Genomic DNA, 19,288 nt, shown 5'->3' with positions numbered 1-19,288 from the left:
ATTATTTTCAACAAAAACACAACTGCTTATGCTTCTTCTTTTGGCATAGTTATACTGCTTTGCAGTAGATTAAGGAAGTAATTTTCAAAGGGATCACATTTTTTGAGTTATTTTTTTGCAAAATGGAAATAGTTGGACAGTGATGCATATAGACTGCTAATAACTGCTGCTATCTAAAGAAGATATATCATCTTACCCAAAGAGCTGCTATTCAGGACACTCTCCAAATACTCAACCATTGCCTCCATATCACTGTCCTGTGAATAAAAGAAATAGGAACAGCATTTGTGTGAGCACAATCCTAAATACAAACACTGTGTCCCAGAGGTACCATCTCACAAACATAGAGGATATCACATCAGTAAGTGTCAAGACTAGACTATAAAGAAGTTACATTGCTCAGGACATTTTCTATGTCTTTTTCTCCTAAAACATCAGGCTTTGGAATGATGCAATAACCAAACAACAATTTAAGTCAGATTCCTTGTAAAAGACAAGTGTTTAGAACAACTGTGCATGGAATTTAAAGGAGCTATATTTACTCTGAAGGGTGGTGTGCAGTCTGTGAAAATATACCAGCATTTTATCATCAGTTAGTTCTGGAATATCTAAAATTATATTACATTGAAAAAGGCTAGTATATACTTTTTAACTATGCCAAAATTTTTTATGCTTATGATAGCTGCCCACAAATTAATACTTATCTTTCATGTAATTTCATCTACTTACATGTCTAGTAACAACAACTAATTAAAATTTTTAATTAAGAAGAGATTTTAACATTTTTATATTTCAAGTGTTCTGCTACCAAACAGATGGCTGACAGTTTTGCCATGATATCATTCATATGAAATGCTGCTTGTGTACACAGATGAAATTTAAAGTTCTGGCCATTAAGCAATGATTGTTTACCAGGAAGAACATCACAATTTTATGAAAGTCCAAGAAAAACTTGGACTCTGAGTGTGTAGAAGCTGATGCCATATCACATTTAAAAACACAGCATTTCTTGACTATTTAAAACTGACAGTCAAAATCTCAACCTTAAAAGATATGTCAAAAATACATATTTTTAAAAAATAATCAGTACTCTATGCCTTTAAGATTGAAAACAATGGAATGAAAACAATGGAATAAATACAAACACTATTGACCTCCACTTCTAGGATGGACAACCTGTTTTATATTCTTCTGTGATCTTACTAAAATGCCCATTCTAAATTTCTCAACTTAGGAACTGCCAGTACACCTAAATAGGACAGCAGTAATTGTTGCAATGACTTCTAGCTGGTTAGGGACCTTCTGATGCAAGTGGGAGCTGTTATGCATGAGCATAAACTAACTATTCTTCACCCCAAGTTGTTTCATGGATTTATATTTGAAACAGGCCCTGCTACTTTAGCTGAGGTTTGCAAGGCAGGAATCAGGTTCTTGGCTGGCCATTACAACAGGTAACCCACAAGCTCATAGGCTCAAAGGAGCTTCTTTTCCCTTTTGGAGCAGCCTGTGGGGTCCTGATTGGATCAAGTCAGCACAAGGGTTTCCAGTTCTGCAGCCAGGAAATGCCAGGGAATGCATTCATTATGTTAATATACACAGTACATTATATTGAATATTGAATTACAGATACCATTTGTCTGTACTTTAAAAAAAAGGAACCATTAGTACTTCATTAAAAAGTTATTAAATCTTTTTCATTCCAAACTGAAAAGGTATATTGATTTTCTGCTAATATTATTTTGTAATTATTTTTATTTTCATTATCACTAACAGTTAACCACAAATCTTTATACAGATAGGTAAAACATAGTAAACAACCATATAAAACACTATTGCTTTAATAAAGCCTTTTAAAAACATTTTTTAATAGGATAAAGCCTGTAATTCCCAAACCTTTGACATCTCACAACAGGACATCATATTTACTCCAATTATGACTACAAGGCTGGTTTCTTCTCCTTCTTCTGTAAGGCAAAAGATGTATTTTCATCTCTTCATAACTCCTATCTTTTCCCCACTTGGGTTTAGCACTGGAAGAGGATTTAGCTGTTTCATTTAATCTATTTCTTTAATCTTTCTCCTCTTTTTTTTTTTTTTTCAGAGAAAGCAAAGCCCTACAGAATGGACAAGGGAGTTTGACAGATGCCCAGAAGAGAGGCACTCCCGTGCACAAGGGCCAGTGTGGGTGAATGCTTGCACATTCCAGATTCAGAACAAGCAACCCCATTTCTAACAGCCACAAGCCTGCCAAAACATGCGTTAGGAATCCAGGGGAGCATCTTAGGGATCACAGCACACAGACCACTCAGAGCTGCTGGAGCTATGATAATTTATGTCAGCTGACTGTCTGGCTTGACAATCTCAGAAGCAACTGGGAATTTGACAATAGGAACCTACTGCATCACAGTAGTAGACTTTGTCATAGTGAAAAGGGTGAATTTGTTATTATGGTCACTGAGAAAAAGCACTAAGAGCATGGTGATAAACTTCAGCAAAGAGCATCCACCAGCATCTCAGCTAAATCAAAGCCAATGGAAGCTTCATTACACATTAACTTTTCAAGATGAAACCTCTGTTAAGCATTACACATTAAAATGCTTTTAAAAACAGTTTGTCATTAGCTTTTATGATTTTCCCCTAATTAGAAACTGGTTCTTGTATTAAAAAAACATGTGGAAAAGAACCACTGGCTTGAAGAGGTGGAGGTCTGGAAAAGTAATCAGCCAATTGCTGCTTGTAATCTGTCAATGTGCACTTCTGCTCCAAAAGAAAGGAACAAAGGACTAAACTCCAGTGCTGGAAAATGTGTCTGAAATCAGATTGGCTGTACCAACATGAGAAAAAAAAGCTGTCTCAGCTCCCACCCTAAACCTTTAAAATAAAGTGTTTCAGTGCCTACTAACTTTACCTTCCTAAGCGGTCTTACATCCCGCATGAGGCTGCTGCTTCTCAGTCTGTCTTGACATCTCTGGGAGCCTATATTAGGCTTGAATAAATAGCTCATATCCCTTTCTACATCTTGCACCTTAATATGTTGTTCATAAAGATGACTTTTCTGACCTCATGCTACTGCATGAACATTGGAAATTTTTTTAATCCTTGTTTGAAATAATGGGGTCACCAGAGAGCACCACCAGGTGCAGCATTTCTGCCCTCTCTGCACAGAAGTAACTAGCAAAGCAATCTTGGGATTGGAAATTTAAGAGATTTGCAGAAATTACCTTACTAGCCCTTACTGTGTTGCAGTGGGATGACTTTTTAGCACACACCTCCAAAAGCTTGGTTTAAGGTATCTCTGAAGAAAGGGTTTAAGAGTATGAATGCCATCAGAGAAATAGGAGTTTTGGTATTAAGTAAATGACTGCAGAAGCAAACCTTTGCTATTCTGGTAGGATTTGAAGCTTATTATTAATACTGAGCATGATCCCACCTACCTTTGAGTGGGATTCATCTCACATAACCATTGATATCCAAAGAAAGATGTTGTGTGCATGTTAACAACTGTAAATCCCTTTATAATCACCAAAGACAGACATCTCTGCGTATTCCATCCAACCTGCATTAGATGCTTACTCCCTAATAATGCTTGCTTACTTCCCCCCACACCCTTGTGTTTGTTGAGTTCAGAAAAAGATGTTCAGATTTGCACAGGTATGTTCAGTCTGCTTTCACCTCTGATTTACTGCAGAATTTTTCACTTGAGAAAGCAAAAATTGCCTATTTTCACTTCCCAAAAAATAGAAAAGGTAATTGTGTCAATAACCAGAAACACACTTATTGAATATCTTAAGGTGACAGAGACAATGGGGTGCCAGTGGGATGGCTCTTCCAGCCCACCATGCTGGTTCTTATTATGGGATTTTTAGTCAGTCCAACATGAGGGACTGTTGCAACTCACATCTGAATGCCAACACCTAATTTATTCTGCATTACTGAGAAATCTATTTTTGTCTTCTGCCCTTCATTAATTCTAAGCAGCAGTCTGCCTGTTAAAAACCACTACTGATTGACACTTAATGATACTGTCAATGAAAGTTGAGTGAAAATTTCAAAAGGCATTCTAAAAAAGAAAAATTGTCTCAGAGACAGAAAATGAGCAGTAATTTTGTTTTCAAGAGTACCTTGTGGTAGACTTTCTGGGCAATGGTTTCTTTGTATGTCTATGTGTTGTGGGTAAGCATAAATACAGCAAACTTCAAAAAAGTATTGTCTAAGATAATCCACTGTTTTTCAATTGAATAACAATTTCTTTACTATTGCACAATCTGCTCCTGAATTTTAAGGCATCCTGTGTGTTTAATTTGAAAGTTAGGGGGACATGTCTAGATTGAATGGAGCTATTTCTGAGCAAATTTCAAGTTTTACTTGTGGGACAATTTCCGGTAGTCTGCTACTGTGGTAGAAGTAGAGTTCTGATTTCTCACACTTTATTTTTGCCTTAAAAACTACATCTCAAAGAAGCTATTAGTTCAAATTTTTCAAAAACCACAAGTTATTTATAATTTAGTGAAGAGTATTAGCCTTCTTGGCTGGTTCCCTGGAATGCAGAAGACATCACACCCTGTTCTGCAAACTTTGCACATGATCACAGAATAAAGTTACTGTTCCTAGGCAGAACCAGATAGTACCATTCAGAGGCACTGCAGGCCATGCTTGAAACTGGAGGCCCATGGGAGAAATTAATAGTTCCTGAATGCCTTAGGAAGATCCATTTTCAGAACTGCCTCAGGCACTTAAGTTTATTGATTTCACTGAGACTTGATCATTGGAGACAAGATTCATCTCAGCTCATTCTGATCAGATCTAAATTAGGTGCCTTTTGCAATAATCTTCAACCTTCACACTGCAATCCCTGACTTTCTTGTGGCAGCCTTAACTGATAAAGCTACTTTAAGCCTTTCAACAATAAGTTTTCTCTTCACTGACACTTTCAGTGAGGTGGAAAAGTCTACAGATTTGCTGAACAAGTCTTTCAGCTATTTAGGCTCATCATTCATCACACTGTCCTAGAAAAAATGTCTAATATAGGCAGGAACTAGAGATGACTATCTTTGCCTGGGAATTAGAGCTGGAACTTAGATCTTATGCTTGAAGTATACCTTCAGCTTTAATTTCATTTCAATCACAGCTGGCATTTGAGAGGATCCCACTCTGAGTGTTTTAGAGTCTCAAGAATGGTTTCTGACAATTATTTACCTTAAGGCATTCGTGGGAGTATTACCTTTAAACTTGAAGGAATGAAAAAATCTTTCCCATCAATACCTTATAATACACATATAATTAATTCATGGTATTGATATATACACACACTCCTAAAAAAAAATCAGCGATGTCAGTAGGACAAATTCTGGGAAGGAACTCAGTTTTCTCATGGAAAATGAGCATCAAGTGTATACAGGGTTCTCAAAGGTCACATTTACCTGGTGATTTGTCTTAGAGACTGTCCATGACAATTCTGCATCTTCCTCCTCTTCACTGTCTTCTGAACAGGATTCAAACTCATCTTTATAATATTGTTCTGCAATTTCTGGGTCTTCAGGGATCTCTAAAGGCAATTATGAGTTTATAACATATAGAGAGAAAAAAAGAATGATCTGAAAAAGATATAACTGGACTTTATAGCACCAGTGTTATGTCAATAGCAATGCATTCTGTAATTGAAAGCAAAGGATAGGTTCTCAGAGTAAAATGTCTTTAGTGATATGGTAAGCAGGGTTAAAGCTGTCTCTGGCAAAGTGCAAATCGTCATCATATGTGAATTAATGAACCTAAGGGATCTATATTGATATTGCACTGAAATCTCTAAAATATACAATAAATCAGGCTGGAAGTGACCTTATGGCATCATTAAGTCAAAGCAAGGCCAGTTTTGAATTGAATCCAGCTTTTGTGAGCTGAAATTATAACTCAGTTTTTCTTCCTCTAACACACATAACTTGTGGTGAATACAACTGCTAAGCTAAATGGAAAATAATACATATCAGGTACATGTTTAAAAGATATGAGAAATTAAATCTATATATTTTCCCAAACTTTCTGGAAGAAAAACTACAATAAAATAAAAGAAACTAGTATAAAATCAAGCTATGCCTACTTGGGTGTCATGCCCTCTCAATTTATTACCATCACAAGTTTTAGTAATAGCAGTGAGTGCAATATTAATGGAGCCAATGAGCCCATGAAGTACAATAATTGGTATTAAAACTCAACACATTCATCACAGCTTGAAAGACATTCCAGCCACTCTGCACTGGGTGAAATCCTTTGGCATCCCAGACTCTGTACAAAAGAATTAGTGAAACAGCTTAAAGTCTGATTGCATCTCCTTCAGGGGAATATTACTACAAGGAATGTTAGTTAAAGACAAAAAATATTTAATGCTCAGCTGTCATAAATCATCACTGACATTGTCATAATTTTAGCTAATGCTAATTTCAACCACTCTCCTCAATTAAGACTGCCCCTTCAGAGAAATAAGAACTATCTTCTATTTTACTGCATTTAAATAAAGTTCAAACAATATGACATAAAATTATTAATCGATTTTTAATTGTTTTACATGGATAAAAACGCAAAAGGAATCAAACAGGGGAACGCAATTAAAATTCATATAAAAGACATTTGAGTGTGGGCAGGAGCAATAATTCTAATCTTTAAGGTGAAAGAAAGAGAACTCAGAAAAAATTGTGTAGCTATCTGCAGCATTAGATGGTTAAGCTCTCCTGTGGAGATATAAGGTCTACTATCTATTGTCTCCAAAGCAATTTCAAAAATACTTCCTTACTTTATAAACCAGATTTAGCTCCAAAATGGTGACACATTTTTGCTCAAGTTTCTGTTTTAAGATATTAATGGAAGCTGCATAAAAGCCCCATGCTCCACTGTCATGATTTTTAATCCTAATCCTTCCTGTTTCTATTTTTCACCTTTCTTTGTTTGAAAAAACAGTCAAACAAACAACTAATCAATACCTGAGTTTCCAGAAGAACACCCCCAATCCAAAAATATTTTCTCACAAAGAAAGCATTTATTTAATTGCTTGAGTTCTACAAAGTGCCATTTGACAGGAAGTCCAGCACTTTATTAAAAAGAGAATCTTAAATATCATCCTTTCTATGTGGAAAGAACACCACAAAATTAAGATCCATCTCCTTTTCCATGTGAGGTGATCAATTTTTCTTTCTTGCAGAGAGGTTGTCATCCCAGTGATTAGGATAATTTTATTAGGTTCATCTGCATTCTGTCTATGTGCATTCCCATACATATAAAACAGCCCATTTATTATGTTGTAATACAAACATCAGACCATGCTGGTGTTTTCTGAGTCATCTCCTCCCACATTCTGCATTTGTTTATCGCTATACTAAAAAATGCAAGCCTCCCCTTTCCAACCAAACAAGGTATCAAAATCAGTCTTTTTACTCATCACTTTAAAATGTCTGCTCTGGCTGCTGTAAACTCTATACTTTGTGAGCAGCCCATGACCACAGAAAACTGGTGATGTCCCTGAACTATGCAGAGGCTGGCAGTGGCTGTATTCCACTTCCATGACAGCCTTTGCATCCTTGTCGGAATTATTCACCTCACCATTTGTGAAATTGCTTTGACAGCTGTTCATAGACAGCCAGTTAATCTGAGCTTAGTAATACAATTTGAAATGCTAGTTCACATGCTGGAGATGTCCCAGGGCACACAAGTTTACTGGCCCCAATTCAGAAACCAGTTCCAAGTGGCATTTCTGAAAGAAGACAACATGTCCAGTGCAGGGAAATTTGGCATTTATCTAATCAAAGTTCTTAAAACTTTTTGGTTTTATGACTGGCATCTTGAAAGAAGGAGCCTTCAAAGCATTTACATATTTATTTAAAGTGTTTCCACATAACAATTCTTTGAATCTTACCAAAGTAGAGCCAGCTCCCAGTCCTCCATGTATTACAGATGCACAAGACATCTCTGGTTCTCTGCAGAATTATCTGAGTACAGAACAGCTTATTGAGCTGAGACCCAGGATCAGACCAATTTCAAGAACAGATCAGGTGGACTGGCATGTGCTGGCCTGGTAAAGTCCAAGTGCAGATAGCTTAAGCAAGTTGGTATTTTCAGCTCAGGGCAGGCACTGTGAGGGAGTTCAGGCCCCACAAGCTTCCATTTCCATGTCTGCAGTCCATCCTCTAGAATATTTGCTACCTGAGTTTTCCCATAATTCCATGTGATTTCACATACACCTCCAATTCCCACAAACCAGGTGGCAAAAGACTGGTTACTGCTCCCATTCCTGAATGTTACTAGAGAATTTGCACACTTAGTAATGTAGTACAGAAGGAAATTCTTTGGTTTGTGCTTTCAGAGAAGTATTTTTAATAAAAATGTTGCTCTTTGGGCTAGGCTGTTTGACCACTGCAAAGTCTAGCATGGACTCTGGTGACAGGACCTTGACCCTGTCCTTTGTTCTGATAAATAAAATGGAGATTAAGCTTATTTGTGCCCAGGAGGTTCTTGGGTAAAGAAGTGGTGCTAGTGAGGGCAATGCCAAGACTACTGTGCTGAAAGAGGAAACAAATCTGCTGCTGCAGAACCCAGGGGACCCTGCCTCTGTTTTGACAGCTGGACTGGCATCCAGCTGAGCATCTCTGATACAGCATTCTTACATTCTCCACATGGAGCACAAGGAAGGGTCTGTAGTGCTGCTTCTGCCCCCCCACATCTCTCAGCTGGTCTCTGAAAGCACCTTGTGCTTTATCCAGCTGTGTGTATTGCACCAAGGCCAGTCACAACAGCTTCTATTTGCTTACAAAGCCCTGAATTCAAAACAAACTCAGCTGTTGCTTTGGTATTGCTAGATGGTTTAGCATAGCATTGAGACACTTGATACTTGCTGTTAGATATTAGAAAGAAAACAAGCTTTGAATAAAATAATTTCCCTTTAGAGCTCTTTCTATACAGTAATGTGATGCTAATAGTGGAATGAAGGGTAAAAACCCATTATCTAAAAAACCATAAAAGCCTGGTTATTTCCCAAGAAGACAAGCTAAACAGAAAACAGAGGAATGTGATACTTGTAATATTTTGCTTAAATCCACCAAGAGCTTGTTTCAGGTAGTGTGGTAACTCAGCAACAACAATTTTCACCAAAGAGATGAAAATACTTTGATAAATATCTTTCATTTTCTTCTGCCTCAAACTCATACTTGTCATTGCTGCACTGATATAGTATTCCCACATTCCAGAGCATGCAGAAGACAATAAGTAATACCACTTTTATTAAAAGCAAAAAAATAACAGTAAAAGGAAAAAAGAAAACAGAATGGTGCAACATATGTAAATTTTCACTATTTGTATTCACAGTAACAGAGTCACACTTGAATCCTAAGGACTGCTTTATTTTTGATCCAAAGGCTTCATTGCATCTCTGGAAAAAGGCAGATTTGCTTAGCTGCCACATTCCTACCCTAAGGAATAAAGTTGCTACAGTTTCATGTTGCTACACTCCTCACTCTGCATCACACAGTGGAAAGTGAGGAGCAAATCACTCAACTGCTGTGACACACGCTGTCATGAGACATAATGGACTCCCAAGATGGTGACACGAACCAGGACACCAGAAAGTGATGTTACCACACATCTGCTACCAGAGACTGACACAGAGAACTCAGCAAATTGAGAGACAGGGCCAGGACAAAGGTCCTGGCAGGACCCCATCAGTACCACAAAGGTGCCCTTGATCCTTTCCTCTCTGTGGAAATGCATCAGCAAACACCAGTTTGATCCCATATGAGCAGGTGTTACCTACTGGAGCAGATGCCACAGTGGCACCCGGGCTGGGTGCAAGAAGGGGCTGTGAGAGCAGAGTCCCTTCAGCCCTGAGAAGGGAAGGCAAAGGGGAAACCTTGCAGCTCAGAGGTTAAAAGGAAGATCTGATGAGAGGATAAAAGGAAGATGGAGCCTGTCTCTTCACAGAGCTGAACGGCGATTGGACAAGACACAACAAACATCTGGAACATCCTAAATTCCAATTCGACATCATGAAAAAAAAAAGGAGTGTGACCAAATACTGAAACAGGGCTTAAAGAAGCTGCCAGAGCTCAATCAGTTGAGTGATTTGCTCCTCACTTTCCACTGTGTGATGCTGTGCAGAGTGAGGAGTGTAGCAACATTGGAGGTGTTCAAAACTTGATCAGACATGCCTGAATAGCCTGATCTGAAAAGAACAGCTTTGAGAAGGGGGTTGGACTAGGCTGCCAGGGGTTCTTTCCAACCTAAATAATTTTATAATGCTGTGGTTACTTGACTCCTCACAAACAGGTCAGAATCTCCCCAGATCTATTTGTCTGTGCACACATATTTAACATACACACTAAACAAGCTAATCAGAAACTTAGGTGCTGTCAAGAGGAGCTGGCGCACAGGGCTGGGCAGCTCTCTTCAGAGCTGTGCATCACTTATCACAGAGGGAGAAAACAGAAAGGGATTTCTGCCTTCAAGGAAGAAAACATAAGGAGCTGAAGCACAGTCAGTAGGAGAAATGTTTGAAAAACAGAGACATGTTTCCCTGAGCTACATCATCCTGAGTGAGAAATTCTATCACAAAGGAGATCAAGGGCTCTGTGACACTCTGCAGCTCAGGACAATACCCATATGATTAGAAAAAATAAAATAACTTCTTAATTATAATCTAAGCTCCGTCAGATTGGTTTGGGAGTTTGAGGTGGAGTTTTTTTCCCCTTGTGCAAGACAAAACCCTTCAACTTTAAAAGTTGCAGTCAAAGAGAATCACCATCCTTTGGTCAGGTATAGATGATAAATGCATTTTCAAGCTCTGAAGATTCATTGTTCAGAAAGACAGTGGAATCTTTTTGTCAATCTCTTCTAAACTAGGCTGAAACAGACTCTCAGAACATACATTTAAGACATTAACTAGGAGATGTACAGGATTTTTGTGCCCATGAAAGTTCTGTACAATCCTTCTGGAGAGGCACAAAAGGAACTTTGAAGTTGTTAAATGAATCATCTTCTGACATGGCCACAAGTAGCTTAGACATAAAGTAAAATGAGTTCTCCCAAATGAGAACTAGAAATATAATCAAATTTAAACAGTAATATTTTATAATTCTCCTCTTTGCATTTTAAAAAAGTAAAAAAGCTTCAATTATTTTATGGATGTCACTGAGTGAAGAACTACCTATTGTGAAATGGCTGGAAAAAGAGATACAGAGGGTGTAAATCAGCGGCCTTATGGGAATCATCTACTACTTGATGTTAGAAAGAAAGTAGCAAGTTTCAAACTGCTTATCCAAGAAAAAACTACTTTTTTTTTAACCAAAATTAAATTTCTAAGAGAAATATTTTATTTGAAGGACACAGTTTTTTTCCCCTAAACATTCCACTACCTGGTATTTTTTCAGTAAGTAAAGACACAGAGCATGAGAGGAAAAAAGAAGACCTTAAAAGGAGTGGTTAACAAAAAATGAACAGCAAGAAGGAAGAATTTAATCACTTTTTTCCTAGTTTTCTGAATAATTTGGGGTTTTTTCTTCTGATTTCCTAGTTGTCACATATACAGAAATGGGAACTCTGGTAGGCAGTGACAATGAGGATGAAGCCATGCTGCCTTTCAGATATGGTTTAAAAGTTCAGCAAGCCTAAAATCTTCCAAATATTCAGAAATCTTTTTAGCAATGATGGGTGAATAAAGAGAAAGAGCAACATGGTGGTTTAGTCAGTAACAGGGAGCATTTAGTGAGTTTTGGAAGCCATTTCATTTATGCCTAAGAATCCTTATTAGTTTAAAAGTTGCCCTACTACTAGCACTGCTTCAAGCAGGAGCAGACCAAGAGATGTAAATTGAAGGAAAAGTGACCTAATGACATCAACTTAAAAACTATCTTACACCCTGAGTTATTTAAACTTTTTTTATCAAAGTGTACTTTCCAATAAAAACTCTGATTTCCTCCTGAGTCTGGCAGATGCTGACCTCCTGACACTTTCCCTTTCAGTCTGACAAGAGTGTTGGGAAGGCAAAAGTCCACATGTTAACACAAAATCTGCCCCTTAAGAGACTCTCTTCCTTCTCCCTGAGATTTGGTTCAAGAATGCCATTTTTAAGACTTAAACTGGGGGCATTTTCACAACCAGAAGTTACAGAAAGAGAAGAAAACAAATGGAAACAATCTTTGTGTAAGCAGTTGTGCACACAAGAGTCTGGATGTAGCAAAGATGCAAAATGCATTTAATTTAGATACAAGCAATATTAAGTTATATGTTGAACAAGTAAGAAAAACAAGCAAATGATTGCAATCAAGCAAAAAGGTGTTGAGCCCTTATACACCTAGATGAAATTCACTTGTGAAAGCACATATTTACAAGATCACAGGGGCACACTTTGGTCTGTGAAGCAGAAAATACAGCAGGAGAATTTGACCAAGATCTTCACGGCTGTCACCTTCTCATTCCCTCCACCCAACTGTCCGACAGCCACACACAGTGAAAGCTAAATTGGCAGAATATACAAACTAATTCAGCATTTACAGCTTCTTTCAGAGCAAATTCTTCCTCACTTGGAATTGCCTCCAGCTTCTTGCATCACCATATAATTTGTCTCAGCTCCCCAGAAATGCCCTCTAGCTGGTTAAATAAGCCATAAAACTGTAACTGGGACTAGACTGGGAGTCCTTATAAAATGTTTTTCAACACCACCCTGTTCACTGATGCTTTGTTTGCAGCAAAAGCTTGGTGCATCTTTATCTACATGTTTAACCTCGTGCCTAATGTGCAGTGTAAAGCTATGTTGCTCTGCATGCAGGACAACTTGGAATAGAAACTAGCATCTTTCTAAGGAAGATTTAAAACACTGAAATTTTCTTGAAGTATCTGCTATAGAATCCAGTATGCAGTTGGTTTTTTTTTAGCTTATACAATTTCAGTGCATTCGCTTCTAATTGCTTCCTAAATTCACATTATGAAGAATGTTTCATAAATGTTTTTTAACATAATGCTTTGGAAGGAGTGAAGGGAATTCCTGTGCCATTTTTAAAAAGACTAGGACAGAATCATTTTAACTTTAGTCATTGACCAAGGTGAATTTTGAAATAGACTCTCTTTATCAATGCCAAAATAAACCAGTCTAAAAAATAGATTAGGAAAAAAGCAGAAGCTATACGCTAACATAATTTGCTCTCCCCACACTGAAAGTGTTTGGGTTTTTTTACATAACTGCTGTGTAAAGGCTTCACTCTTGCAAGCTTCCCTCTGTGAATCTGCAAGTGCAAGTCTTCTTGTAAGAAGCAAGCTATGAATTTTTGTGAAGTTATGAAAATATTTTAGTAGCTAGGCATGTTGAAAAGTAGATAGATTTGGAAAAGGTTTTCTGAGGACCTCATGGCTAGAGTTCAACTCCTGCTCTCCAAAGGCAATACTTCAAGGGAAGAACTTCTTGAATAAGTACAATAATGCTTTAGCCAATGATAAAAAAGGAAAAAAAAAGCATTGATTAATTTTTCACTTTCTGAGTAAAACATGCAAACTTCATTAAATCTTGAATGTGTTATAATAAATCAGATTTAGTATTGCTTTAATTGAATCTGGGACAAGTTGGGCTCAGTGTGAAACCAAGCAATGAAAACAAGAGACAGATGAGGAGGTCAGAAGAGCACACTACACCCTCAGATCCTTCAAGAGTCTCAGGAGTTTGTCGCCCCATGTTCCAAGGACAAGTGTAGGACTGGGAACTGCAAATGCCAGAACTACACCAGCAAGTTTCTCTCCACAAGCATCCCACACTATTATTGCAGCAAGTCAGGGAACATGCCTTAGGATCCTGGAAGTAGGGTAACCACAAGGAAGAGGAGACCAAGAGGTTAACCACAGCAGAACTCACAGCAATTCTGTCCTCTTAATAGAGACAAGATTTCCTGGTTACAAAGGATCATGTAAAAAGGATAATGTAACAAGAATAATGCAGAAAGGTGCTTAATGTCATTTATTCTAAGTATTATTCTGCTTTGTTTTTACTTGCCAGACTGAAAAACAAGATTTGATTTTCCTTAAAGCCTTTGAGAAGTGTGATCACTTGTATGGTCATCTTAAAGAGTGTTACTCAGTTTCCCATGAGTATGAACCATTTTACAGGCACCAAAACAAAGGTGTGTGTGCAAGATGCTGGAAGATCTGCTCAGAAATATTACAAGCTTTTAACCGTCCAAGATTTACAAAACTACCTTGAAAATCCTTCAACACAGTTTGTAAAAATAACAAGCCAGGAAAAAAGCAGAACATTTTAAAATGTGTGAACATTTCCTATTTGAGGGCCAACTGAACTTTGCCCACTTGAAAGTCAAAGCAATATATCCATAACTTAAAAACTAGCCATGGAGATATAGGAATAATGTACACAATTACTGTAACATACTTAGCTATTTTGAAACTGTAATGAAATCAGGGGTTTGCCAGGTGTAATATATTACAAGATATTAAGCTAAGGAATTCAACAAGTTATAATATTTGCAGTATACAGAAATAAAAAAACAATATAATAGAGATCAGAGAGATCATATAATATGTCCCTTTATTCATATGGCTTTAATTTGTTACTTCGTTTTTCTGCACAAAGAATTTAAATACCACAAGTATTTAACTGAAGCTATTCTCCTCTTTTAACTTGACCCCTTCCCACACAAAAACATGTTTATTAACTGCAGTAGCAGTTTATGAAGAGCTGGGAGTCTTACAAAAGTGGATGTGAACATGACGGAAGCCCCAGCTGGCAATCCAAAAATGCAGGATATAATATTTTATTAGTGCCCCTTATGTCCAGTGTTGTTTTGCTTTGGCTTTCTTTCATTCCAGGCAATGAAGTGGTACAATAAAGACAAGCCCTAAAAAATATAGATACATATATATATATAGATACATAATTTCTTGAATACCTTTTTAAAAAAATAAACCATCTCCACCCTTGTTTACCATGTCTCATCAGCTGTGAGATTGATATGAATATAAAGTGTCAATTTTAGCCACAAATGCCAGTGTATAGTTTTAAGTTTTCATGCCTGTTAGATGTGGGTTGTGGAATTTAACTCTTCTTATGGCTCCTGTAAAAGTTCTGGGCCTTTGGTAGCTTTGTATCCAGTTTATCTTTCAACTGTAAACACTGATCCAAACCATGAGGATCAACAATGATGGTAAGGACGTGGCGGATTTGTTGCATCTGGAATTGCACTGAATTATCCTGAAGCACTTTTAGATAGATACAGCTTATGATTTTGTAGCCAATTTCAAGGCAAGTTCTACTGTAGAAATTGAATCAGAAACCCTGAACCTTTAGCTATTACTGTTGTATAACAGGATTATGCCTTGCTCTTCATGCTATTTTCAGCTGCAAAGACTGAGCTCCTCTACCTTGAGGATTTTCTATCTAGTAAACTAACAAATTTCTGATATTCCACACTACTTTCCCACATAGGTGGGTACAATGCATGGTCTGATACAGATTTCTCTGGATTCTTTACAGTAAGTCCCCATAAGTGTTTCCTAATTTATTCAATATCTCTGAAACTTAGCCAAATCAAAAGGAATCAAGTTGTACAAAGAATTGAGAGGAACTGTGCTGTAAAATCTGGCTTAATTAGAAGACATTGCAAGCAAGGTGAAACTACCTGCACTCAAATAATTAATGTGACATAGTGAGAGATCAGCCATTACCTAGCCCAGCACACACAAAAAAGCTGAGGTGGTCTATCAGTGGAAAATCTAGGGCAAAGATGACTTTCTGCATCCTAAAATGTCAATATCCAGTTCTCTGGAAAAGGAGGTATCTGCTTCTCTGGTTATTCTTTTTGAATCACAAAAGTGGATGACAATCTCAATCAGATACACTAGAAGATGAAGAAGGATTATAATGCTATATTAGGAAGCAATGCATTATTTTTGTGATGGTTCTAGAAGGAGGTCACACCATTAAACATTAAACATGTGATGAACCTGCCCAGCTGGAACTGCCCTGTTCTAACTGGCAGAGGAAGACACTGACCATGTTCATCCATAACAACCAGGCAGGGTTGCAGGTCATGGATGGTCCTATTATCTTGTTGATAATATTTTGCTTATGTTTTATAAAATGCATGATTTTATTCCAGCTGCAGTCATTATCGTTAATGGAAATGAGCAGTTTAATATGCAGAGTTCTTTTTCACAGCTTTGTTGGGTTTTTTTCTATTAAATGAACTGACCTCTGGTTGCCAGCACTACAATATAATTTGCCTCACCAGTATTTTCACAAACCCACTATTGAAAGATAAGTACATGCACTGAAAATGCAGTAATCTCCAGAAAAATACACATTGACCTATCTGTCCTAGTCCAAATGGAGACAGCTTCTATAAAAAAATTGGTTAAGAGACAGGGAAGTGTGTGGGTGGGGGTAGATGGGTGATGTCAAGCATTTTATTGCTAGGTGGCTATTTTTTTTTTATGATAACAAGAGAAGATTAATAATTTACTTTGTAGGTAACCCTCAGCAAGAACAGGAAACATAGATACAAGTTCATCCTGACACATTTTGCATTGCTTGTTTCTGCATCATTGCCATGACTTGCAAAATATGCTTTTTAACATTCAGAAAGAATTAATCAATAAAATGAACTGGAGAAATGAAGCAGAAAACAAAACATCCAAATCAAAATATAAAGGGAATTCAGTTATTAATCATTAGCTATTCCTAATGCTAATCATTAGCTATTCCATTTTACACTGCTCATTGAAAACAAAAGAAGTGTACAGATGTATAAATATATATATATGTTCAACACACAAATATTTTAATTCAACACTGACAGTGGCTCAGTGTTTCTGTGTACTATCTCTATACAAATTTTATTTCAGCTCCTTTGTCTCTTGCATGTACTTGGAGAAACTGAAGATGGAAGAGACACAAAGATATTTACAGTAACCCAAAATTGTTCCTGGTAATATATTTTTAACTGCACTGTCTGCCATAGAGTTAAATGATTCATATGACAGCTCCATAAACTCCTGGACACATAAGACAGAGATATCAACATTTTTCAACTAATATTAAACACAACTATAAAATATCTTTCCATAAATATCTCATTAACAAAATATAATTTAAGTTTTATTTTCAAATTAACCAATCTAAAAACTCAAGGCAGATTAAAACTATTAGATAAAAGACTTGCAAATGAGCAAAAATACTTTTCATTTTCTTCTATTTACAAAGGTTTAGTCTTCTAAGGAACACATTAGTGGTCTAACTAGCTGAAACAATACAGTAAAAACATCTACTGTTCCAATGATACAATCAACATGCTTCAGTTATTTACTTGGCTAACAGTATATGGCTATATATAGCTAACAGTAATCACAGAAGTAATTTTTTCTAGGTCTTTCTTAGCCACTCCATTGTCTGTCTTTTTACATATAAGGAGAATATTTGTTTACTTTAGATAGTATGATTAAAGATGCAAAACTGTTCAGAAACTTATTGTAGTACCTTCAGAGAAATAGAAATTTAAAGGGCATTTTTAAATCTTCACTATTACAAGTAATGTTACCCTGCCCACCTCTGAAAATCTGCAGTGTGGAGAAAAGTAATAGCCAAACCAAAAGAATCCTTTGTTCTAGTATGCATGCCAGCTGGAGAGACCAAGTCCCAGAACCAGGATAATATAAGAACAAACACTAGATGACCCTGAGAAGTGGAATAATGGAAAATGAAGAAATCCAAAGAACAAAGTTGTGAGTTCAAAACTTAGGGCATTAAAAAACCAAAATAATCTATTATATATTCTGAGGTGAGAACTAGGAAGCATCTTAAGGAAAGAATAAGGATGGAAGGTCCAGGTATGCTAAAAGTGACCAGTATTAAAACATATGAACGGTATAGAAGTTTATAGAGGTTTATACACAGGAAGAGAGACGTAGTTAAGCTGCAAGCCAATAAGGCAATGCATCTTAAAAATGCTAAAGAAACAATATTTACATTGTCTGAAACATTTCCCTTTTCAAATAAGAATCTGATAACTTCTTATAAGGATTCTCAAGAACTTGTACCAGTTGTAAACAGCATTAAGGAAGCTTTCCTGTAGTTCAATGAGTTCATCTCCACATCAAAACCACTCATATCTTTCATATTCCAGAAAATAAATGTGCTTGAAGACTAACAAATTGATCAGCTGTAGAGGATTTCAAAGAATTCTTTCAAATGTCTCTCAAGTGTACAAGGCTAAGAGTTAGAATAAAAAATGTTCAGAATATCATTGCTGGTTACATAAAACAAGCATGGAGAGAAGCTTAAACTTCCCAGGGAAGTCTATAGCAGTTGAATGCTTTTGCCACTGCTAAATTTTGTCCACTGTGAAGTCCAAAACCCCAAACTGCCATAGTGGGGTTTGTTTATCTAACTACACTGCCTTGTTTTTCCCAACTTTCAGTTAAGTGTAACTACCACTACTAAATCTGACTCAAGATGCCACAGTATTCAAAACTACTCACTAAAGCTAAACCTTAAGCTTTGTATTTGACACCTTCCACAATGACATACAACTGTGATTCATAATGGTTTCGATAATTTTCCCTGAAAGAGAAGTGCAAAGTGTTTTATTCTCTATTTCTTTCCTTAATCCTTTAACAGCTTGATCTTTCAATAATCCAGACCCTGCTCTTCTCTTCAGCTCATGTTGCAGATTTTAGAAGGACTGCAGGCTATGAGCCACAGATACTCTGAACTTTCCTCCTCACCTGCTGGGTCTCAGGTACTATCCCTAGCTTTTCCTCATCAGCTTTTCTTGAGAGAATTTCTTTAGGTCTGCCCTGGTAATTTAAAAGTTGCTCCTGCCTTTTCTCTTCTTTCCAAACATTCTGAGTGATTAGTTGTACTAGGGAGCTTGTTAGTCTGGTTTTCAGAGACTAACTTCTTCTGCTAATGTAATAAGGGTCAGCAAGATTAATTAACACGTAAGACAACTTGCTAAAACTATTTTATAGCCTTCCTATAAGTTTTTTTTTTCTTTTATTCTTGTATAGCCATTGATCAAGAACCAAATTCTGTTGGAAAATCAATACCTGGAACAGTTTCTACATTTTCAAATGCAAAGGTGCAATTAATAACTTAATAATTAGACATGTAGGATATGCATGGCTGCACTGAAATGCTTAAAGAAAAGAAGAGCATGAATACTGAATAGAATAAGAACAAGCTTTGACATCAGCTTCAGGAATAACAAGGTATTCAGAAAGCAAAGAAAAGAAACCATGTAATTTCTCTTGCTCATCC

At 36.8% G+C, this 19,288-nt stretch overlaps 1 protein-coding gene across 1 annotated transcript in view; it reads right to left on the bottom strand.

Moving 5' to 3' along the window:
- NEK11 (NIMA related kinase 11) overlaps window positions 1–19,288 on the bottom strand; it is an 81,744-nt gene that overhangs the window by 19,127 nt on the left and 43,329 nt on the right. Inside the window, exons 13-14 of the mRNA XM_030965581.1 lie at window positions 5,421–5,545; window positions 197–257 (exon numbers count right to left, since the gene is read on the bottom strand). Of these exons, the coding sequence (XP_030821441.1) occupies window positions 197–257; window positions 5,421–5,545 (186 nt within the window). The remainder of the gene's footprint in view (window positions 1–196; window positions 258–5,420; window positions 5,546–19,288) is intronic.

Source organism: Camarhynchus parvulus, chromosome 2 (genome assembly GCF_901933205.1).
Source record: "Camarhynchus parvulus chromosome 2, STF_HiC, whole genome shotgun sequence".
NCBI lineage: Eukaryota > Metazoa > Chordata > Aves > Passeriformes > Thraupidae > Camarhynchus > Camarhynchus parvulus.
This window is presented reverse-complemented; position numbering and strand designations above follow the sequence as displayed.